Source organism: Phocoena sinus, chromosome X (genome assembly GCF_008692025.1).
Source record: "Phocoena sinus isolate mPhoSin1 chromosome X, mPhoSin1.pri, whole genome shotgun sequence".
NCBI classification, from domain to species: domain Eukaryota; kingdom Metazoa; phylum Chordata; class Mammalia; order Artiodactyla; family Phocoenidae; genus Phocoena; species Phocoena sinus.
In genome coordinates this window covers 8583420-8607763 of record NC_045784.1, presented here as the reverse complement: position 1 = coordinate 8607763, position 24344 = coordinate 8583420, and the positions used below count along the sequence as shown (strand labels likewise).

The following is a 24344-nucleotide window of genomic DNA, read 5'->3' as shown; positions in this document are numbered from 1 at the left end:
TGCACATGAAATGAGGTATATGAGATTAATACTCTAAACATGGAGGTTTTAAAAAATAAAATTCTTTATCACTACCCCCTTATATAGTTATATGTAGTGTATAGTGAATCACTGATTCATTAATCAGAAAGTATTTGTAGTAAGAAAAATAATGTCTAGTTGTACATATTGGAAAGAGGTAGTAAAAGTGGTAATAAATATAGATATTAAAATACTTTCTGATTTATGTACTTCATTTACCTAGGAAAATATACTTTTGTTGAATTTCCCATCTGATTTTAATGACGCATCTAGATATTGTGAAAATAAAGCTGTAGCAGATACTTGAGAGCCTTTGGAAGGCGAGAGAAGGGACATTTCAAAAGTAGCTTGGACTTAAGTTGCAATTACTTATGGCAGATGGTCTTGTTTCCCTTTTTGTTTTGTCAGATGTAAGTATTCATGTCTTAAAATTAAAAGCAGGACACAAAGATAACTCTTTTCTCCATTTAAATACAATTTTTCCTTATCGGCTTTAGGTCCTCAAGTAATTATACGTTTGCATTGTTTAAAAATATATATTGAGGGGCTTCCCTGGTGGCGCAGTGGTTGAGAGTCCGCCTGCCAGTGCAGGGGACACGGGTTCGTGCCCCGGTCCGGGAGGATCCCACGTACCGCGGAGCGGCTGTGCCCGTGAGCCATGGCCGCTGAGCTTGCGCGTCCGGAGCCTGTGCTCCACAACGGGAGAGGCCACAAGAGTGCGAGGCCCGCGTACCGCAAAAAAAAAAAAAAAAAAAAAAAAAAAAATATATATATATATATATATAACGAGGTACATTAAATCTAAATTAAGATGTACAGGGGCATTTCCTATGTTACAGAGGAGTCTTTTGGATGAATTCATCTATTCCAAATTATTATGTAGATACTTAGGATATGAGCATAACCTCAAGTCCTAGTATTTACTTTATGATATAGTTGCAGAAATCAAAGATATTGAATATCTATGTTACTACCTGTCTTTTCCCACTTGAATTCCAATATGTAAAACTAGGCATTGTCTTTCTCATAAATAATATTTGATTCATTTGTTAGTGATTAGCTATATACCAAAGGGATATCGGTAGAGAAAATTTTAGCAAAAACTTCTTTGTACTAGCTTTTAATGCCTCTATTAAGCATTATAATTATTTTAAATTATTAAAGTCGTTTATGAATTCTTCAAATTAAATCAATTATTTGTCAGGGAAAGTTTAATTTTTTTTTTGTAAAGTACATAATATTTTAATTAGTTAGGGCCAGATAGTAAATATTTTAAGCTTTTCTGGGCTTATGGCCTCTGTTACAACTCTGCCATTTGAGCACAAAAACAGCCCTAGAAAATACGTAAATGAATGTGTATGTCTGGTTCCAATAAAACTTTACTTACAATAACAAGCAATGGGCTGGATTTGGTTGATGGGTCATGGTTTGCCAGCTGCTAGTTTAGAGGATAAACAGCCGTGTGCCTGTAGAACTAATTTGTTGAGAGGAACACTTGAGTGAACACATAAAGTTTGATGCTGCCCATGTCCTTGCTGCCCATTCTTTAGGAAACAGCCATCCCTCCAATAAGGTAATGGAAATGTGCTGGAGACTTCTGTCTACATGGAGACCTTCTTAAGGAATTTTTGAGATTTATGCACCAAATAAGATCTGTCAGTGCCAAGTGTAAACCTGGTGGAAAAAATATGTTAACTCTACTTATCTTAATAAATATGTCCCCTTTGTCAGTCATTCTGATAGTTGGGTCAATCTTTATTAGGAGCATATTTTCTCTTGTAGATTTCCTTTGAAAATGAATACACCTGTCCTCAAGGTGCCAAGGTGCTCCTCTATCTCAGGATGGAGCATGATTAGCCTGTAGATAGTGATGGGCCTCAGGAAACATGCCCAGGTAGTTCTGTGAGCGCTCAGTGGGAGAGCCCTTTTCTTTTGTTCTTCATGACATAGGTACTGTGCTCGTCAGGTGTTAAATAAGTCAATGAATGAATCGATAGAAAAGTATAGTCTCCAGTGAGCTTTGAATTGCAGGAGGTAAAAATACAGCACATTGTGACTTCAAACTCAACATCCAGTTTTACGATGACCAGATAGTCAGAGATAAATTTTCTAGTGAGAGAATTATCCAAGTTTCTGATCTCACTTTTCCCCTTCCATTGTTGACTTTACCCAAAGAGAGAACATCGGTCCTACATTAGGACTGACATCAGAGGAAAGGGAAGTGTTTATAGCTGGAGACGACCTTAAAGATGAGGAAGGGGATAATGATTTTGATGCTACGACAACAATGATTGTGACCCCCATCGATTTAAACAGCAACTTATTGTTTACGAAATGCTATTTCAATCCTATCACTTTGTGATAGTTAAAACAAAGGTTCCGGTTCTGTGACTTCTGAAAGGCTAAAGGAAAGAAAGTGAAGCTGAAATACTTGGAATTTTGCCTCCTGATACACAATTAGGAAAAAGAGGAGACAAAGTTTAAACCAAGACCTAGTTTGAAGAGTGTTTGTTCAACCTCCCTATTTTTCTAATATTCACTGTTTCTTCTGCTGGTAATACTGGGTTTTAGAATAGTATTACAGTCGGATTGCTCATGGCTGCCACTGTTGACACATGCAAACTAGGGGAATCTAGCCAGTGCCAACTGAACACCCACGAACTGGAGTTTATCACCAATTTTCAGCTAAATGTTTTTGCTCCTGCTTTCCTGTGCATCTGTCCGAACTCTGATTGCAACTCCTGTGTGTACTGACAACTTGATAATTTAGCACACCCAAAGGTCCATTTTTAAGGAAGCATTCACAGTATGACTGTACTCATTATCCTCTGGTGTTTATCTTAACGAGTACCTTGTATTGTTAAGCTGTGAATAAAGTGGAGGAAATGGCAGGGAAGTGCTGGATACAGTGGAGGGGGAAGAAGGCAAACCTCACTGATGATTATGATGACAACAGTTTCAACTACCGTCATTTTGTAACATTTACAATGGGTGAGGACAGGATTGTTTTACATTTATGATCTCACTTCATCCTCACACCATTCCCCTGAGATAGATATTATTCTTTCTATCTTACATATAAGAAAATTGAGGCTTAGAGAGATCAAGATCACACAGGTAGTAAGTGACAGAGGCAGGATTTGACTTCAGTGCTGTGGCGTCCAAAGTGTATGCTCATAAGCACTGAGTGACACTGTATCATAATGGCTGGTCTCTGCGTTGTGGTTAATTAGGAATACTTGCAGACCCTGGCCACTCAATGTGTGGCCAATCAGACCAACAGTATCAGTATCACCTGGGAGCCAGTTAAAAATGCAAAATTTCTGTTCCCATCCCAGACTTGCTGAATAGAATCCAAATTTTCAGAACAGCCCCGGGGGATACGTTGCACTTTAAATTTGAAAAGTGCTGGCTTAGACTTTTCCTAGACAATCGCTACTGAATAGTCTGAAGACACATAGAAACACTTTATCATCAGGAAGGGGACTGAGAAAGAAAACAAACAGAAACAACTGCAATGTACGCGAAAGGTTTCACCTGCTCCTGAAATCCACATGCAGAATAGTACAGAGTGGCTCAAGGGAGCCCAGGGGAATAGTGGATACAGTTTCATTCGAACCAGGACCCTTAGGAAAGGGTCACTAGCAATAATGACCCTGGGATATTGGACATAAACTGGAACAGCCCTAAGCAAACTGGGACATATGGTCACCTCAGTTATAGCACCCAAGTCTTTATGGTAAGAATCCATGAAAATATTAGGATTCTCTATTCTGTAAAAAAGTGAAAGTAGAGAGATGGGAAGTTTCAAGGCTACAGATTTTAAAAGGGTGACAATTACTTGTTTAGTAAATTATTTTATTCCACAAATACTTATTAAACCCTTTCCTCCTTTGTCTTTTTTTTTTTAAAACGTAGTCAACGTTATTCTCTTTAAACCACAAAACAGAGCCTTCGGTGGTACAAACATCACTAGTTACAGTCTCGCCAGGAGGTCCCGGCTGGGGAGGGGGCCGTTAGCGACCAGAACTCCCGAGGGGACCTCTTGAAAATGCTAACGGCCGGTTAAAGGACTCGAGGCAAGGGTGGTGCTCGAGGTGGCAGGGCTCCCACCCCAAGTCGGGGGAGGCAGCCCGACCCTCTAGGAGGGCCCGGGCGGGGTCCAGGCCCCTGCGCCCCGGCCGCCCGGCGCGGCGGCTGCTGCGCAGGGCCAGCTCCTCCAGGCCCACGGCGCCCGGACAAGGCCTGCCCAGAAGCGCCATGGCCACCTCTCCATGCTCCTCTGGCAGACCAGGGCTCGGAGATGGTTCCAAGGAGCTCGGCTCCTCAGCTAAATCTGGGGACAAGCGTCCCGGGGAGGTGCGGGTCTGGAGGTCGAGGTCTTCCAAGGGGCTGGGTGATGGGGTGGTCGCGGGCGAGGGCGCCGCGGCCAGGCGCTCCAGGGGCCCCGCTGGCTTCGGCCCTCCTGAGACTCGCCGAGGACCATGTGCGCGCGGAGGGCGTCCCGCTCCGGAGACTCCATCCCGGCCGCCGTCCACGGCGCGCGCCGCTCGGGCGCGGGCAGCTCGGGCTCTGCACGCGCGGCCGCTCCCGGTGGCGCCGCTCGGCCCTGGCGATCTCCGTGAGGCGGCGGGGACGCGGGGCCCGGGCGGCTCCTCCTCGGGCTCCTGTCAGGTACTTTTATAGCCTATGGGGCTCCGGAGGTGTACATGATACCATAGTACTTAACAGAATAGGTAATATGTACCCTTTCAGCTTGACGACAGCAGTATCAGGAAACGTGATGTTAGAATAAGAGCTAACCTTATGGGAGTCATAAATTGAAAGCGTCTTTGTTCTTTTTCAATCCTGTATCTTAAGAAGTGATATAGTCTAACATTTGTTAACTTAGGAATTTTAAAACAATTTTAAAAAAATAAAAAAAAAATTAAAAAAATTAAAAAAAAAAAAAAACAATTTTAAACAAATTAATGGAAGGTGAGTCCAAATGTGATTAAGGCAAGTCTGGAAGTTAGTGTTGGAGGAGGAGTAAGAATGCTGTTTTAGATGGTAAGAAAATAAACTTGCCCTCTCTAACGTATCACCTGAATCTTCTGGCACATATGGAACCGTGGGCCAAATGGGCCATGCTGACAATTTGTACACATGTAAGCTTTGGAATTCATTATCTTTTGTGGGTTTCAGAATGGAGTATTTATCCTAAGAGTTTGTCTACCCTGAGCTGTACCTCATAAATGAAAAGTACAACGTGTGCATCTTTCATGCTGAAAAATAAACAGCAACCTCATCTTTTGTAAACAGTAATGTAATATGCTTAGTGAGATTTACAGATACATCCGTTTAGATAAACCATAAGAATCCTTTTTTTTTCTTCTCCAGAAGCACCACTTTTTTTCTACTTATTTTTTTTGAAGTCTAGCTAATTTACAATGTCATGTTAGTTTCAAGTGTACAGCAAAGTGATTGAGATCTATCTATCTATCTGTATAGCTCCTTTTTCAGACTCTTCCATTATAGGTTATTGCAGGTTATTGAGTATAGTTCCCTGTGCTATACAAGAACCCTTATTAATAATCAGTCCTCATGCAAGACCCATGGACATGTATACTACATAGGAAATTTGTTTTATGACCACCATGCTTTTCCAGCATCTAGAACTAATTCCAGCACATAGTAGGAAGTCAGTTAAAATTTGCGGGATGAGTAAATGAATCAAATGGCATTTCAGAGATGCTGAAAGAGGAAAGCACTATTCATCGTTCCTATTTTAGTTTTTTTCTCAGAGTGCAGAATTGCTCCAAGGCAGCTCGCGTAGATAGTCCCAGATCAGTACAGGAAACCAGGAAGGAGAGGGCAAAGATTGACCTTGTGGCTTTGCCAACTGTCTCTTCTATTCTTGTTTTGTTTCCTTCATTTGGAGAAGCAGATGTGCCTGCCTGATAGGATGGAAGCCTGAAAGCTTCAGGATCTGGAGGTAACAACATCCTGGTCTCTCAGACTTCCTGGGTGAATCATTGGCCAGCCACAACTATAAGATTTATCACTTCCAGAAACCCAGCCCCATCCGTGCTCTTATGAAATGGGCTTATGATCCAGAACAAGTAACAATAATTGGCAAATTATAGACAGCCATATTGTTTATACATAATACTTCATAAGCTTAAAACAAGCTAATTTAAAGCTTGAAATATTCCTTTGTTACAGATAGTTCCATTTGAAAGTACTGGGTCAACTTGTCCTGTGGTAAAAGACCTATCACAAATGAGATTCGAATAAGCAGCACAGGCCCCATTTCAGAGGTAAAGATATATGTCTTCCCATCCAAATCCCATGCAATCATGCTTCCTCAGGGTCCACTCCAAATAGTGTCATCTCACTCTCCTCTAGCTTCAGCTTCTCCTCTACACACTTAATTATCTGCTCATATCAAAAGCTTTCCTTGATGAAACCTCTCCTGAAAGCCACCTCTTCTGTTTTTTATAGCTAAACCTTGCATAAAGGCAGTTTACACTCAAAGCTACTTCACATACTCATCTCTATTCACTCCTCAACCCTCTGCTAGCTGGCTTTCACCCCATCACTCTCTTGAATCTCCTTTTTCCAAGGTTACAGATGACCTCACTACCAATTCAGGAGGACGAGTCCTTATTGCATTTAAGCTCTGTGGCTCTGTTTGAATCCAGCTCTGTTTCTCCCTGACAACCTCTTTTCCTCCATTTTCCGGAACTCCTTTATTTCTCCTCCTACCTCCCGAGGCAGTACATCTTGATCTCCTTTGCAGGCATCTTCTCCTTCATCTGTGCTTAAACACCTTTCCATCTCAGCCCTCTTCACTTATCACTGTACACACATTCCCTTCACCCTGTTTTTTTTTAAATTAATTTTTATTGGGGTATAGTTGATTTAAGGTGTTGTGTTAGTTTCAGGTGTACAGCAAAGTGAATCAGTTATACATATAGTTATACCCACTCTTTTTTAGATTCTCTTCCCATATAGGTCATTACAGAGCATTGAGTAGAGTTCCCTGTGCTATACAGTACACGCTGTTGTTAATTCCATGGATTCTGCTACCATTTACATTGTTTCAGGATCTCTTCTGGTGCAGAGAACAGAGGCATGCTTGGTTATTTCAGATAGCAAAAATTCATTGTAAAGTTACAAGAGAAGGAATGTAAGAGGAGAAAAACATCTTAGCCCTTGGGAGAACTGGAACACCACCCCAGGCAGGACACAGAAGGAACTCATCACTGTGCAAAATTTGAGTCTTTAGTGATGGTGGACGTTTACCAGGCTGTAGACTCAACTTCACTCACTCACTCACTATTTCCGTCTCTCTCTTTCCTCCCTCCCTTCGTCCCTCCCTCCCTCAATCCCCTCTCTCTTTTTTTAAATCCATTTCTTCTCTCTAGTTTCTAATATCTTGACTCTTCTTCTCTTTCCCTCATGGTTTCTACTCATTTGGGTCATCTGCTGCCTCCTGCTTTTTGCGCTTTGACTACTCATAGATCCTTGGTATGTACACTTCATTCTATAAGTGAAAACATTGCTGTAATTTTTATATTTACCTCCTGGCTGCTTTCAGTGCTTCTGGAACTAGGTGGAATATATATGTATGTACATGTGTATGAATGAATGAAAGAAGGAGGGAAAGAAGGGAGGAATGCAACTTAGAACCAGATCCACTCATTTTATCTTTGTGTCCTCAGTGGCTGCCATGATATATAGTAGTTGCCAGTTATTGAGCACCTACTGTATATCTGACATTATGTCATTTATGTATATGTCTGACCTTCACGTGCTCCTAAAAGAGTTGGTATTTTCTCCTTTATAAAAAACATATAAGGAAACTGGGACTCTCAGAGACTAAATCACTGGCTCTGGATCACCGTTCCAGAATGGTGAAGCCAAGATTTCAAAACTGTTATGTTTTTTAGGAAATATTTCAATACCTGAGTAAATGAATGCAATATGGTTTTCTGCATTCATTTTAAAATAAAACTAGCAGTAACCAAGGTGTATTTTGAAAATGGTGATTGAAACAATCACTGTTACTTTGGCCTTTTATTTTATATTGGTTGGTCTTTTATATGTCTAGAATTTTTAGCTTGTAAAAATATAGGCCAAGAGGGAGAAATAACTATCTTCAAATTTAGGAAGCCTATTGGACAGGTTGTATGAATTAGAAGGGATTCAGCTGCAAGTAACAGAATGCTCCCTCTCCAACAGAATGAAACAGCAATGAGATTGCAATCTAACATGATAAGAAATCCAGAGTGGCGTGGGATCCTTGTATAGAGTATTAGAGTGGCAGGTCTCTCTCCCTGCAGGCTCTGTCCTGCTTTGTGTGTTAGCTTTACTCTTAGGCTAGTAGCAAGATTGCTGCATCAGTTCCTAACATCATATCTAGATACAACAGTGACCGCAGGAAGAAGTACAGGCCCCCTCTTCCTTGTCTCCTTCTTAGCAGGAGACTCTCCTAGAAGCTTCTGCATATCTCATTGGCTGAAATTGGGTCACATGCTGCGGCAATGACTGCCGGTTGCTGCCCTTTCTCTCTGCCTACCTTTCACTGCCTCCCATACAGCTAATTGTGACCATGTGACTAAGTCCCCGCCAATGAGGGCTTCCTGTTGGCTGAAGTACAGATGTCCTGTCCAAAGCCCAAGCAGCCATGTGGGACCTGAGGCAGCACAGCGAAACGACAGTCAGGTAAGCTCATGGGAGCCTCGGCCCCAGGCTGCCTAACACCTGACTTCTCTTCCCCCAGAGGGAATTATACTTGCATCTTATTTAAAGCCACTGTTATTTTTATTTCTTGCTCTTTTGCTAATTGTTATGCAATGGAACTTAATCTGATATCCGTTTCCCTTCTTAAAACAGTCCTGGCAAATGGAATAGTATAACCGCAACTGACTAAAAATATATAATGAGGATCTGTCATTGGAACCAGGGATAGGTCATCTACCCTTTGTCAAACGGGGGAGGGTCGGGAGGGTCGAATAGCCAAACAACATCAGACCTCTGTTAGGCAGCAGGAGGGAGGGGGAAATGACTGTTGGGTCGGCAACTAACAGAGGCTGCTAACCAAGTTAAGTAACTTTCCCAAGGTCATGGCTAGTTATTGGTAGAAGAAAAATTCCAACTCGGGTTGTCTAAAAGCAAGTTCAGTGGACTTATCTTTACCAGCTGAGTTGAGTTCACAATTTGTCACTGATATTATAAAGGAGATTCATACATATCTGGAATTTGTATGTCATTGATATTATAAAGGAAATTCATACAACCTCTATTACTTTATTAATTCCCTCTTACTAAGATACAGATGGTTAACAGTTACCTCTGCATTGGTGAGAATTATATACATGTATGTAAATGTTACATGTACGTGGAAAAATGGCAGGCAGAGCAGACCACCTCAGAGTTCTGTACTTGGCCGAGCAGTAATGTGAGAAAAATTTGCCTTGCTAACGTTGTTTGACTGAGGTAAATATTGAAATAGCACGTATTCCAAGCACGGGAACTGGGCAGAGTGAGGTTCGGGGTGAACTACATCTTTATTGGAGTATAATTGCTTTACAATGGTGTGTTAGTTTCTGCTTTATAACAAAGTGAATCAGTTATACATATGTTCCCATATCTCCTCCCTCTTGCGTCTCCCTCCCTCCCACCCTCCCACCCTCCCTATCCCACCCCTCTAGGTGGTCACAAAGCACCGAGCTATGTGGCTGCTTCCCACTAGCTATCTACCTTACGTTTGGTAGTGTATATATGTCCATGCCTCTCTCTCGCTTTGTCACAGCTTACCCTTCCCCCTCCCCATATCCTCAAGTCCATTCTCTAGTAGGTCTGTGTCTTTATTCCCGTCTTACCCCTAGGTTCTTCATGACCGTTTTTTCCCCTTAGATTCCATATATATGTGTTAGCATACGGTATTTGTCTTTCTCTTTCTGACTTACTTCACTCTGTATGACAGACTCTAGGTCCATCCACCTCACTGCCAATAACTCAATTTCGTTTCTTTTTATGGCTGAGTAATATACCATTGTATATATGTGTCACATCTTCTTTATCCATTCATCCGATGATGGGCACTTAGGTTGTTTCCATCTCCGGGCTATTGTAAATAGAGCTGCGGTGAACATTTTGGTACATGACTCTTTTTGAATTATGGTTTTCTCAGGGTATATGCCCAGTAGTGGGATTGTTTTGAGTGGTGGAAGGAAGGCAACCCTAATGTGTGTTTGTGGGCTTTTTAAAGTTTGGAGCCAGTTTGAAAAATAACCCACATTGCACCATGCATGTGGCTTTCCTTGTCAACACCATCCTCCCGCTGACACTAGAAGTTTCACTTCCCTTAACATACTTAACAGCCATGTGGGGATAAGGCGTAGCACTTGGGTTGTAAGGGCGATAGCCTCGTTAGCAATTTGGGGAACTCAGTCGCCATCTCAAAACATCAAAGCCGGGAGGAATGACACTGCTCGAAAATCTTGCACCTCAACTTTATTTTATATGGTTTTTTCCTCTTGCTTTAAGAGGGCCTTTAAAGTGAAGTATCAGAGGCAATGTATTTGTATATTTCTCTTAGTCAACTAAAAAGGTGGAGAAAACATTTTGTGTTTGTGGATGGTATTTGTATAAGACTCAAAGGCAAATTTTATCTGTGTGACTGATTGATAAACTGCTAATGCTCTTCGATCCCATTTTACAAAATGGATTTTACAAAATGATTCCACTGATGTTGAAGGAGGCGGGAGAAAGAGGGCAAATCTGAAGTCTATAATATCCTCGGAGAGCATCTTTTTGGAAGACAGGGGAAGGGATATTTTTTTGAAGTGTGAAGCAATACGGTACACAGTTGCAGTGTCGAATACTGCTTATGCGAAGGCGGTTAGGAATTTTGAATGCACTGAAGTATGGTGACAGGAGGTTTGGTACTGATACACATTTTGAATAAGCCTTTTATTAATAAAGGTTAAATGAGATTTGGAGGTTATATTGACAGTACTTATGAGCAAGACCGTTTGGTTACCTTTAACCTTCCTTTAAGAGACATTTACAGAATTAATTTGTTAATTATAAAAAGTCCCTCTTACTTTCTAATTGTTTCTTCTTCTTTTATTCTGAGTGATTATGTGTTCCTGAATATTTTAAAGCAAGGTTGCATATAAAAAGTTTTTTCTCACGTCACTAATTCAGATTGGTCCATTTGTATTATTAATCAATGGAGAACTTACCCATTCTGTTATATACAGAATTTTTCTAAATTAGGATGAATTTATTTTTAGGAAGATAAATACCTAGGATTTAATTTTGACTTTCTGCAGGACTTTGCATTAAACTGTTGCTAGACATGAATGAGTGACCTTTATGATGATAAAATAGAATGAAATATCCAAAACTGATTTTTCTCTTATAAAAAGGCAATAGAGTTACTAAATTGTAGGAGAATTTACAGAAGAATTGACATCATTCATGGCTATCTGAGGAAAACAATTAAGGTATAGTTAAGAAGAGAGTTATCATATGACCTAGGAATTCCACTCCTGGATGTCTTCCTAAGAGAAATAAAAGCCTGTGTCCGTACAGCAACACATATATGAATGTTCATAGCAGCATTATTTATAATAGCCAAAAAGAGGAAAGAATCCAAATGTCCATCAACTGATGAATGAATAAGCGAATGTGATACATGCTTATAATAGAATATTATTCAGCCACAAAAAGGAATGATAAATGCTACAACATGGATGAAACTTGAAAACATTATGCTAAGCATAGAATCCAGACACAAAAGCCCCATACTGTGTGATTGCATTTATATGAAATACCTAGAATAGGCAAATCCATAGAGAAAGAAAGCAAATCCATGGTTGCCAGGGACTGGGGGAGATTGGAGTGGGGAGTAAGTGTTATTGGGTATGGGTTTCTTTTGGGGGTGATGAAAATATTCTAAAATTGATTGTGGTGATGGTTGCACAAGTCTACAAATATACTAAAGCCCATTAGATTGCACACTTTGGTGAATCTTGTGGTATGTGAATTATCTCAATTTTTAATTTTTAGTTATTTATTTATTTATTTATTTATTTTGCGGTACGCGGGCCTCTCAGTGTTGTGGCCTCTCCCGTTGCGGAGCACAGGCTCCGGACGCGCAGGCTCAGCGGCCATGGCTCACGGGCCCAGCCGCTCCGCGGCATGTGGGATCTTCCTGGACACGAACCCGTGTCCCCTGCATCGGCAGGTGGACTCTCAACCACTGCGCCACCAGGGAAGCCCTAACTCAATTTTTTAAAAAGTCATAGTAAAGACCCAAGTTTGAGAAAAAGCAGACCTGGTTGGTATTTCTAGCTCCTCTGTCCACATAGCAGGTATTTATTAAGAAAATCACTGTGTCCCTAGGTCACTGCTGGTCATGACTTGTAGGATGCCCAGTGTAATCCCTGGGCTTTAAGTGACTTCTTAGCACACTGGAGAGATGCTGTGTGTCATTCAGGCAGTCCTATGCAGCTAGCCAGAGAGACCCCATATCTGAAAATGCTACAACTTTGGGGGAAGAAAGGAGAAAAAATACTACAGCTATTTGAATGCAATGGATAGAATTAGAAGTCTGATCAACTAACCAAAAGACACATCAGATTTGGAAACCATAAAGACATGAGCCAAATCATGAGAGTGTAGGGTGCAGATTTCTTTAACTCTATCCCTCATCTAACTTGAAAAGAGAATTTCCCACCGACTGAATGGGAGAAAAGCCAGGAATCCTGTGAATCAGAGCCGCTTGGATTTCATCCATCCCCAGTGCTCTGGGAGTGATTACGTCCAATGATGAACTAATGTCTGTAAAGAATGATGCATTGTGTATGTGTCTGTTATTTTGATATTAATTATAAAAGGTTACTAAAAGAAAATGACTTCCCAATTCAGTGCAGTTTGGGGGTGGGTCATAAGCACACCACCACTGCAGTTAAAATCCACAGTGAAATACTCAGAGACGGCGGGAGGGAAAGTGGTGGCGTTCTCAGTTGAACTATCATCTACTGGCAGGTAATATGGCTGTGATGAAATTCCCCAGCAAAAAAAGGTGAAAACAAATCCATTAGAGGCACAGTCTCAGTACTAAGTGCATTACCAACATAGCAACGAAGATGCACTGCGGATAGTTGAAGATATACTCCCTCTAGCAAATATGCCCTGCAATAATGTTTTAAACTTGTTTAACGCTGTAGCACCATTTTCCTCATTTCTGGGTCAAGGCAACGTGAATATTTTATGTTATTTAATTATGTGATAAATTCTCAATTTGTTTTGGTATAATTTAACTATATAGTGATTAGATGGATGTAAATCTTCTGGAAAGTTTTATTAGATATCAAAATGTGCACATATTAAAATATATATGCTATATATCTTAGAATATTATATCAAATAATTATAGTAAATCATTACAGTATTGAAGCACAGTCTAACAAAATTCATTAATGTCCCACCAGACATAGAAAAGTATAACAGTGTTTTTCAAAAGACAAAAAAAATCAGCAGTGATGAAAGTATTTAAGAAAAAAACCCCATATTGACACTATGTTATTTTGCCACAAAACAGCCAAAACCATTTTTATCATTCTGACGTCAAAATACTTCCAATCAGGTTAGAGTCATGTACCCTAGTGAGAGCAGTCAAGCAAACAGCTGCTTTGCCAAACTGGAGTTTCCACTGTTAGCTAATTATTCCTCATTCTTTAACCTGAATCCCTTGGAGAAAAAGTGGAAAGTTAACCAAGTAGCAAGTGGTTGGTGAGCACCTGCCATGTACCTAGTACCTAAAGTGTTGTAGGGAACGTGGAAGAACATAAGGGATCATTCCATTCTTCAGAGGGCATGGATTAGCCCACAGGGTGCTGGCAAAACTACCTTCCACTCAGTTGTCTCCAGCAAAGGACCAGCCTTAAACAAAATTCTGAAGTTTACTCAGGCCTTTATTAATTACCATGAAGCCATTTATCATGGAGACTACGCCACCCTGCTACACACCTCAGCCACCCAAAGCCATCAATAAACTTCTCTCTCATTTCTAAGCCTCCCCTTATCCCTTAATGAACCCCTGCTTCTTCTTCATATATTTCACTGAAACGATGTAGGAGAATTGAATCACAGTGGTGGGACCTCAAAGGTCCTGTATTTGGCCTCTCACCCAAAGCAGGTGTCCTTTTTCTCCATATTGGGAATGGATGACCGAATGGTTATCTGCATGAACCTCTGAGTGTTATTGAGTCCTCTTCCCCCTAAGTCACTTATCCGTGGGTAAATGTTTTCTTTAGAAAGAGTCTCCTTGGGAAAGGCCCAGGCCTACTCCCTGGAATTCCCATTCAGTCATTTCAAATCTGCTCTGTTGAAAGATAGGCCAGATCTACTACCGAATCCACCTGGTGGCCGCTCAGATATTTTACGTCAGCATTTCTCATACCCCACAGTCTCTGCCGCTCCAGACTAAACAGCCTCGATTCCTCTTGTGGACTTCAAAGGTTTATTAAATGATGATATATCCAGAACCTTCCCTTCCCCATCCACACTGCCCCCTTCAGGGCTTGCTGGATGGGTCAATATCTTTCAAAGGTGTGGCCTCCAGAACAGAGTTTGATACTCCAGGGGTGCTTTGACCTGGGTGGAGTCCCCTGCATTATCATTTTTATCAAGTTGGATTCTAAAGTTCTCTTCATGCTGCCCAAGTTTCCATTACCTCGTTTAGCACTTTTGTCAGACTTCATTTGAGCTTAGTGGACTGTCTTAGAGCTCTACCTCTTCCTCAAATTGCTTCTCTATCTCACATTAATTTTGTTACAATTTAAAAGCAAACGTCTCTAATTTTTTGAATCTTTTGATTTTAGTCTCATTTTAAACTTTTGATCTAATTAAATTATTATATGTAAGTTTAAACTATATTTTAAAACTCTAATTCTCTCTCCTATTGTCTGCTCTTCCTAGCTTAGTGTCACCTACAAATTTGATAAGCATGACTTATACCTTTATGTAAGTTTATGATGAAGATGTTGAGACAGGTGGGACCAAGTGCCTGCCATTGTAGCTTTGCCCTCTTTGTTAATTAGTACCTGATAGTCATAGTTCTTAAGTCTATGTGAATGTATAACCATTTCTGCTACATTTTATATCTGGTAAGTTTCCAGAAAAATTTGTCCATTACTTCACTGAAATTGGTCATTTACCTAAACCTTTTGGGGTCAGGCTCCATGGTAATGGGAGGAAAGTGTGTTGATGGTCTGTGGGGCAAACATACTGAGGCTGATACACTATTGGGGCATCCCTCTATATAAAAGGACTATATATTACTGTGTTTACCTTTGAGTTTACTGTACCATCAAGCACATTCCTTTCCTAACTAAAATTCTGTAATTAGTAGTCATCATTTCACAAGAAACGATGATGACGGTGGTGGTGGTGGAGGTCCTGATGATAGCGATGGTGGTGGTGGTTATAATGATAGTGATGATGATGGTGATGGTGATGGTGATGGTGATGGTGATGGTGATGGTGATGGTAATGGTGGAGGTAGTGGTGGCTCTTTCTAGATGCCAGGCTCTATCTTAAACGCTTTACAGTTATTGTCTTATTTAGTCATCACGACAATCCTGTGGGCTAGGTGTTGTAAACGGACCCTAACCAGTATGGACATTCACCACTATTAGATTCTCTTTGGTAGATAATGGAAACCACTAAAGAAGTGTGAGATGGTAAAGGTTACCTACCGCTCCAGCATTATCACTATCAGCTTTTATGAAAGACCAAATTCTTCCATATATATAACCATGTATTAGCCAGTTGGCACCACAGATACAACCTGTTTTGTTACCTTGACAACAATAATAAAAATGGTAGGTGCTCTGTCCTTTCAGGTATTCTGAGCATCTCTTTGCATGAGAAGTTTACCTGATGCAGCCACAAAAGATGATTGTCTCATTAGAAATCCTAGGCCCTTCATTGGAGAGGGTGCGCCACTTTATGGGCACACCCTCCTCGATGATGAGGTCAAGGACGGTGACCAGAAAGTGCTGAAAGGAAGTGGAACAATTGGGGAAGAGGGGATGGAAATGTGGGGTGAGGGGGCCGCTTGCCACATATTCAAACTCATCCTACACTGGGTATGATCAACTCTCAAGAAATAGGTGTGGCCCTTGGGACAGCTTAGCCCCCAGGCTGACGCATCTGCCATCCTTTCTTTTTTTTTTTTTTTTTTTTTTTTTAGTATAGTGTAAGCATTACTGTTGCCTGAGACAGATTGCTTCTGGTCAAACGAGGACACCCCAGCAAATACATCAACACTGAAGACTTCTAAGCACTGGTCAAGATGGGTAAATTCCCTGAAAAGAAGGAGTTTAGTTCTCAGAGTGACTTGAAATTAGAACTTTTTTCCCCATTGTTTTTATTTTAAAGTACTTTTGCCTGGGAGAAAGCACTGTGTGGAATTAATACCTTCTTCTGTCTCCACTACACCGTGCAGGTTAACCTAACTTGGATGGGGAAGTTCTTTCTTGACGTCTTTCCAAGTGCCTTAAGAGAACGCTTTTTTGGGGGGGCTTGCCTCTGTGTATTGATCAGACTGAATAGCCCAAGGAGCTGTGGCTACCCTGGAGGGCATATTTTTGTTGAAATCTGTGCAGTGGTGCAAAGGATCGTGCTTTTCACAACCGAAGCAGATGTGCATACTTGTAACTTACCTTCAGTTTGGAAACATGTTAGTTAGTGAGGCAGTAATTTCTATCAATAATTAGCTACCCACAGGTGGATGTGGAACTGAGTGTGCTTGAACTCATTAATACACTTTGAAGGCATTTTTCAAGCGGGTTAAGATCCACACTATATGGAAAAAAATAGTCTGTATACATATACACAGTATATATACATCAATCTGGGTAAACATAGTATGTATACGTAGTATAAAGTATACATGTGTATTTTTTTAATGAACTTATTTATTTATTTTTGGCTGCGTTGGGTCTTTTTTGCTGTGCATGGGCTTTCTCTAGTTGTGGCACACGGGCTTAGTTGCTCTGCGGCATGTGGGATCTTCCCGGACCAGGGATCGAACCTGTGTCCCCTGCATTGGCAGGCGGATTCTTAACCACTGCACCACCAGGGAAGTCCCTACATATGGATTGATATATTGATATTTTATATGCCAACTTGAAATTTTATATGCCAATTCTCAGGCATTTATTTTAAGAAATAAACCTAAATCTGCTCTTACTTCGTTTCAGATTCTCCATGGGTGCTAGAATGTTTTATCCTTTGGATGGTTAAGTAAGAAAGCTATAACACCAAAGCTGAAGTGTCATTTATGGCTCTCCACTGGAGAATTAAGGGAGCTTATTCAGGTGTGCTGAAATCTGTCTTCTGGTCCCCTCCCTGGAAGACAAGTCACTATAGTGAGCTTGGTCCTTGTCCGCCCTTGCCCTTTAATTAACGACTCTGATCAAGTGACTTAAGAAGGTATCAGATTTGGAAGACCCTCTGCTCTCTCATATACTACTCTGGTCTCCAGTGATTCCTGTGCTGTCTTTAAGTAAATAATAAAGGCCTTGGCTTCCTTTGCTCCATAAACTGTGTGGCGCGCGCGCGTGCGTGTGTGTGTCTGTGTGTGTGATTTGAATTTGACCAAAGTTATGTAATTATGAGGCTATACAGGATGTACCTGCTTCAGCATGACCATTGCTTCATTTGGACTGGTTAACCGTGTGTGTTTTTAAGGCATGTAGGCTGTGAATATCCTTCGTTTCCTAGCAGATTACAATCTGCTAGCGTAATCATCCAACATCTCATCTGTTGTCTTGTTAGCTCTGTGTGTGGGGGGGGGAACTATTTGAAATTGTAATTCGTCAACTTGTACCAAATTCTCTTTGCCATTGGTGAGAGCAGTATCCTTTGCACGAGTAAGTTTCACTAATTTAAGAGGACTACTCAATAGTGAGTTTCTCAGTTGATTTGAGCATGATGTTACTTAGGTCCCAGGTCTAATCTTGACTATGATTCTTTCACTTCCTGTCCCATGGCTGAGCATCTCCGTACGTTGACTGTTTGTCCCACAGTTATCTTTTGGGCTTGGGAGAGCCAGTTGAGGATATGGATGAACAAGTACAAATCAATCCCCAGAGCAAAAGAACAACATTTAGAGTACAGAGCTCAAGCCTTGATTATGGTTCATCTTTTCCCCAAGAAAAGACAAAGACATTTCTGTATAGATGAAAACATATTTGTATGGAGCATTGTATGGCGGAGTGTGTGTATGTGTGCATGTATGTAATGTGTCTATATGAACGTGTATGTGTGTGTGTGTGTGTGTGTGTGTGTGTCTGGGAAGGGGTAGATCTGTTGTCATATGAATGATGACAGCAAAAATACCCATTCGTTACCGTGGAGCAGGTCATGTGCTGAGTGTTTGATCTGCCGCATGTTTATTTGTGCAAGGGTTTACTATAATGATCACCCAAGCATTTCCAGAAGGAGAAGATGAGGAGTGATTTGTCAGTGCCTAAGGGTCTCCCAACGTGTGGTCTACAACTGTGTTTGTCAGTGAGTTGTTTGGGCCTCGGCAGGAATTTTCCCACAGAAAGGATGTTCTAACTGGCAGGCTCCCAGGACCGCCTACAAATCCATTTAACCATAACGGAGCTGACGAGCACTGTCAGGGCTGGAGTTGGTTTCCAAATGGGAAGTCAGCCTAGTATTAATAGCACAGTTCCAGCTGCACTTTGGGTCCAGCGGACTTCTGATGGACCGGCCTGGGAACCGAGGCACTCTTTGTAACATTTATAGGAAATGGATTCCTTGGTGAGCATGGTGGGAAGGGAGTACTGTGGTGGCATGAGAATCACGGCTACCCATTTCCCCCTTCTTTGATCACCACCACCGTCCGTGTCCAGCAGGAAGAGACTAAGGTGAATCCTAAGGGAATTCTTCTCCCACCTTCAAGCTGGGGAGAGCCTGCCCTGGTCCTCGTCCGCTCTCTTGGCTTGGCTGTTCCCATGTACAGGATATTTGTAAGTTGGGCGTTTCTCGGTCACCTGTATTTACTTGTGTGATACAGATGTTTATTTTAACATAGTAGCTGTTTATCCAGGTAAAATTACATTATAATTTAAGGTTTAGTTTTGCTTTAAAAACTTTTTCTTCATTTTGACTAATTTCAGCCCTGATTATGTTCTTGTGCTTCTTTAATGGGTTAAAGGCATTATTTTTATGCAAATGGAAAGGGTGTGTATGGTTGCAGTAAAACATTCCGTTTTCTGGTTGTTATTAGGAGGAAATGAGAGAAGTGGGTGGGGCAGTGTGGTGCGCGCGCGTGCACGTGCGTGTGTGTGTGTGTGTGTGTGTGTGTGTGTGTGTGATTTGAATTTGACCAAAGTTATGTAATTTGAAAATGACCCAGAGGTGTGTTGTTCAAACCAATATATGCTTTAAGATATCAAAAATTGTGTTTGTACTCAAGAGAGTTCTTTTTCACTAGTGTATTTGGAAATATTTCAGGCCATTTTTTAAAGCAGAAGTTATAGACCTAAATCTTTGAAGGTTTTTTCTCCCCTGGGAGCTCTTTGAATATATAAAAAGTTTTTAAGGATTTTTAAAGGCTAGATGGCAGCAAGTAAATTCTTTTCTGCTCATCCTAAGTAAATATCTCTGTGATGTAGGTGCGTCATCAAAGTTATCTTATGAGGTGCCTGTGACCCAAAGGGAAAATAATTTGTTTAGTAACTTGATTTTCTTCCTTTTTTATGATTCACAAGTTGTCAAATTCATACTGTTTGGGGCATTATAAATGTGGGAACTTGCAAATGAGTAACAAATTTACGGTGTAAATCAACTGAAACGTATATGAAGTCCTGCTGGATTCTTAGGAGGTCTCTTGGTGTTTCTGAACCACACTTCTCTTTTCTAGGATTCTGTTTCAAGACACAGTCATAAATGCAAAAGGAAGATCTCAGCACCCAGTTACATTCATCTTTATAATTTTGGGCCCCTTCAGCCCCTCCCAAACATTGGAAGGCTATCTGGAGTTGGAATTGCTGAGACAAGGAAAGCTTTTCTTCCAGAGGGTTTTTTAAGGAAAAATTATACTTTAAGGTTATGAGTATAGAATTACAACACAGACAACTCATAATACTTAATAAGCCTCTCTAGATCAATCTAGATTATCTCTAAAATGTCTATTTCACCCAGCCCCATAATTACATACTTGGGGAAGTAAAATTGAGTGTACAGAGTTTTCAGAGTGGCAGATCTATTTGGAATCATTCTAACCCAATTGTTCATTTTGTAGGAAAGGGAACTGGAGACCAGAGGGATTTGGGGACTTGAATAAGGCTGCTGTTACTGAGGGCAGAGCTAGGAGTGTGATGGCAAGCAACAGTGAGAGTGTCTGTCACCTATTAAAGGCCCTCTATTTCCTGGGTTTACTTACATCTTTTCATTTCACCCTCACAACAATTTTGCAAGGCATGGATCATATTCCAGTTTTTAAAATGACAAAACTGAAACGTGGGAGGTTCTCTAACTGCGCAAAGTCAATAGGCATTAGGAGGCAGAGCAGGAAGTCAAATGCACACCCCCTGATTCTGAAGGTCTGGCGTCTCCTGGCTCGAGCTGTTTTCCACTGTACCAGGTTGGCTCCCAGGCCTCAGTATAGCCTGAAATCCAAGCAGCATTCATTTGTTATACATGTTTACAGGCATAACTCATCTTATTGTGCCTCATTGTAGCACACTTCACAGATAATGCATTTTTTACAAACTGAAGTTCTGGCACCCCTGCGTCGAGCAAGTCTTTCTGCACCATTTTTCCAAAACCATTTGCTCACTTTGTGTCTCTGTGTCACATTTCGGTAATTCTCACAATATTTCAAACGTTTTCATTATTATTATATTTGTGATGGTGGTCTGTGATCGGTGAGCTTTGATGTTACTACTATGACCTGCTGAAGGCTCAAGTGATGGTTAGCACTTTTTAGCAATATTTTAATAAAGATAGGTACATTTTTAGATGTAATGCCATTGCTCACTTAATAGGCTGCATCATATAGTGTCAACATAACATTTATACGTACTGGGAAACCAAAAACTTCGTGCGACTCACTTTATTGCAATATTTGTTTCATTGCGGTGGTCTGGAGCCACATCCACAATGTCTCTGAGGTATCCCTGTATAGGTGTTATGTCGAGAGCATCTTTATCTAAGCAACCACTGGGTTACTGAATTTAATGGGTAGTAGTCTGGGGTATTGGGTCTCCTTGCCTTAGTTTTTCTGACAAAAATGATTATTCCTCTCCAACTAGATTCAATAATATTCCAAAATTTGTCTTCAATTAATACCTCCTTTTCTTCTTTGGAAAATACATACTTTGAAATGTCTAACTCCTTTATTTAGATTTAAAGAAGAGTACAGTCCTTTCTCTCATTCAGTGATTCATCCGTTTATTCATTTATTCATTCAATAACTATGTATCGAATGTCTACTCTGAGCAGACACTATTCTAGGTTTTGGAGACACTGCTCTGAGCAAAACAGACGCATCCCTGCCCTGCTGTTACTTTATCCTACTGTGTCAGGAGATAGCCAATAAATAGCAGAAAATAAAGTAAGTGAGATGGTGATAAATGTCCTAGAAACAAAAAATAAAGAAAAAAATCAAGGAAAGGAGACACCCAAAAGATGGGTGGGAGTTATTCAAACAGGACTTTGCCGCGAGGGTGTATTTGGGGAGTGTTTGTTATTGCATTATTGGTTCAGTAAAAAATGCTGGTAGGTGTCTATTTTTTCAGCGGTTTCCTTTCCAAAACCATGATACTCTAAGCTCCACCTGTGGTAAAATGCTTATCCTAACTCTGTCTCCATCCTTGTGATACATCTTCCCATCTGCCCCTTGTGGAAACTATTGTTATCCCTATAGTACCCCCCCCCACAAAAAAAAAACAGGGTTAAAATGAGTTGCCCATGAATCTTAGGGGGATATGAATAGAGAACAAGACAAGCATAGTCCCTGGGCTACTCTTCCCAAACATCTAATTTATAGGGAAGGAAACCAAATCTCAAAATGCTGAAATGACTAGCCCAGAATCACATGGCAAGCTGCTCATTATTTCATTTATCCAACAAGTTATGGATGGAGTTTTTCTGGTTGGTCAGGCTGCTGAGATGGATCCAGGAGAATCAGCAGTACTCACCGGACACGGTCTCTGACCTAGAGGCACATACCGGGACCTCTGTCCCCAACCCAGTGTTCATTCCTGTATACCATGATGGACAATCTTCTCTCTTTTCCAGGGTCTGAGAAGAACGGTGTTCCCATTTATATTAATATTTCCCACTCTGCATTTCTAGTGTGTTATGGGTTAAATGAGACCATATCGGCTGGCCTGGGAACCAAAACGACTATGTATATCGTTGTTTCCATGGGAAAATGCATTTAGACCTTAAACATCCAGCCATCTTTGCAAACTTTCAGACTGGGGAGTGTCTGAGTTGGAAAATATGAGCAGAGATTGTTTAGGGTCCATCGAGGCCACCTCTGGCTGCCCAACCTCTCAGATATTGACCATCTCCTGGGATAAACAACATCCTCTTCAGTCCTAAAGACAGCATCAAATGAGATACAATGAGTAGTAATAGCTTCCTCAAAATTGTACGGAAAAGATTTTCTTCTCTTCACTATGAAGGCAAACTGATGGTCGCAAATGTTCACCTTTAGGGAAAAGCCCTTCAAGTCGGAATCTGTGGATTGTGCGTACCAGCCATTCTGTAGCTTGTTGTGGCTCTCTAAGGCTATGGGGATCTACAAGGGGATTGTAGCTCATTTAATCTGTGTTTATTCCATTATCTACGTATGGGACTCACATTTCCATACATGGCAGTAGCTAGCATAGTACCACAAATGTGTGTTGAATGGAAAGAAGTGTTCTCTTGGCCATTGCATAGGCTAGCAAGTGCAGTTTTCCCATCTTTCTTCCATAATGTGAATGCCATGGGCGTTTCAGTTCCTGTTTTACATCCCTGTCATCACCTGCTTGATTAGAATGATACTGCTGTAGATAATAATGACTTTGAATTTATATAAGTTTCCTAAGGAAACATGAACTTATATTGAACTGCAGTGGATGCTTCACTAGGGATCAAAGGAATTATGATTATGGTTGCCTTGCCAACCATAGTTCTACACTCTGTTTTATTACTTACCATTCTCCTATTTTGAGGTCATTTTGAGGATATCATTAAGGTTTCATTTTCAGTTTATGAGGCTTCCGGGAATGATACAATTTAATGTAACTACAAAAGTATCCCCTTTTCTTAAAATTTCCCCAAACATTGGAAAGTCCAGGCGTGTGAAATAAACTAAAAATAGGCTATTACTTATGTTGACACATAAATGTCATCTTTACTCTCCATTAAGGTAATTATTTTTAAAGGAATGAAAGAAATTGTTACTTTATATTTCTCTTTAGCATACAAATATGACTTTTTTGTTTCTTTCAAAAGGGAAAATTCTTGGTCAATAAACTTCCATAAGTGTTTTTACCAATAATGCAGTTATGAAACTGAAAATAGCTGTATAAGAAAAATAAGTTACTCTGGGAAAGGGCCAGTTTGAGAGATGGTCAAACAGTGATATTTTAACAACACGTTAATAATTAATAATCAACACATCCTCTGTTAAAATTTTTGGTAGACCACATCAGTTTTTTAAAAGAGAAAACTTGGTAATTAATACTTTAATCTTTATAATTGGTTTATTGGTATTAAAAGAAAAATATAGTATAAATATACACTATCACATGACTACAATATAAACAATCATTGTAAAACATTTAATTTTGTCCAGTAACTTATTTTTTTAACCATTAAAAGTAATCTTTTATTTTTTTAATTTAATTTTATAAATTTTTTTATACAGCAGGTTCTTATTAGTTATCCATTTTATACATATTAGTGTATATATGTCAATCCCAATCGCCCAATGCATCACAGCACCACCACCACCCTCCTCCTGTTTCCCCCATTGGTGTCCATACGTTTGCTCTCTACATCTGTGTCTCAATTTCTGCCCTGCAAACTGGTTCATCTGTACCATTTTTCTAGGTTCCACAATATGCGTTAATATACGATATTGGTTTTTCTCTTTCTGACTTACTTCACTCTGTATGACAGTCTCTAGATTCATCCACGTCTCTACAAATGACCCAATTTCGTTCCTTTTTATGGCTGAGTAATATTCCATTGTATATATGTACCACATCTTTATCCATTCGTGGGTCGATGGGCATTTA

At 40.4% G+C, this 24344-nt stretch overlaps 1 protein-coding gene across 4 annotated transcripts in view; it reads left to right on the top strand.

Annotated features, from left to right (window-relative positions):
• Positions 1–24344, top strand: part of ARHGAP6 (Rho GTPase activating protein 6) — a 488732-nt gene that overhangs the window by 273092 nt on the left and 191296 nt on the right. Inside the window, exon 2 of one of the 4 annotated variants that reach the window (XM_032620348.1) lies at positions 8606–8730. The exons of the other annotated variants lie outside the window; for them this stretch is intronic. Coding sequence (XP_032476239.1) covers positions 8638–8730 — 93 coding nt within the window. The 5' untranslated portion in view covers positions 8606–8637. The remainder of the gene's footprint in view (positions 1–8605; positions 8731–24344) is intronic. 4 annotated transcript variants of the gene reach the window in all.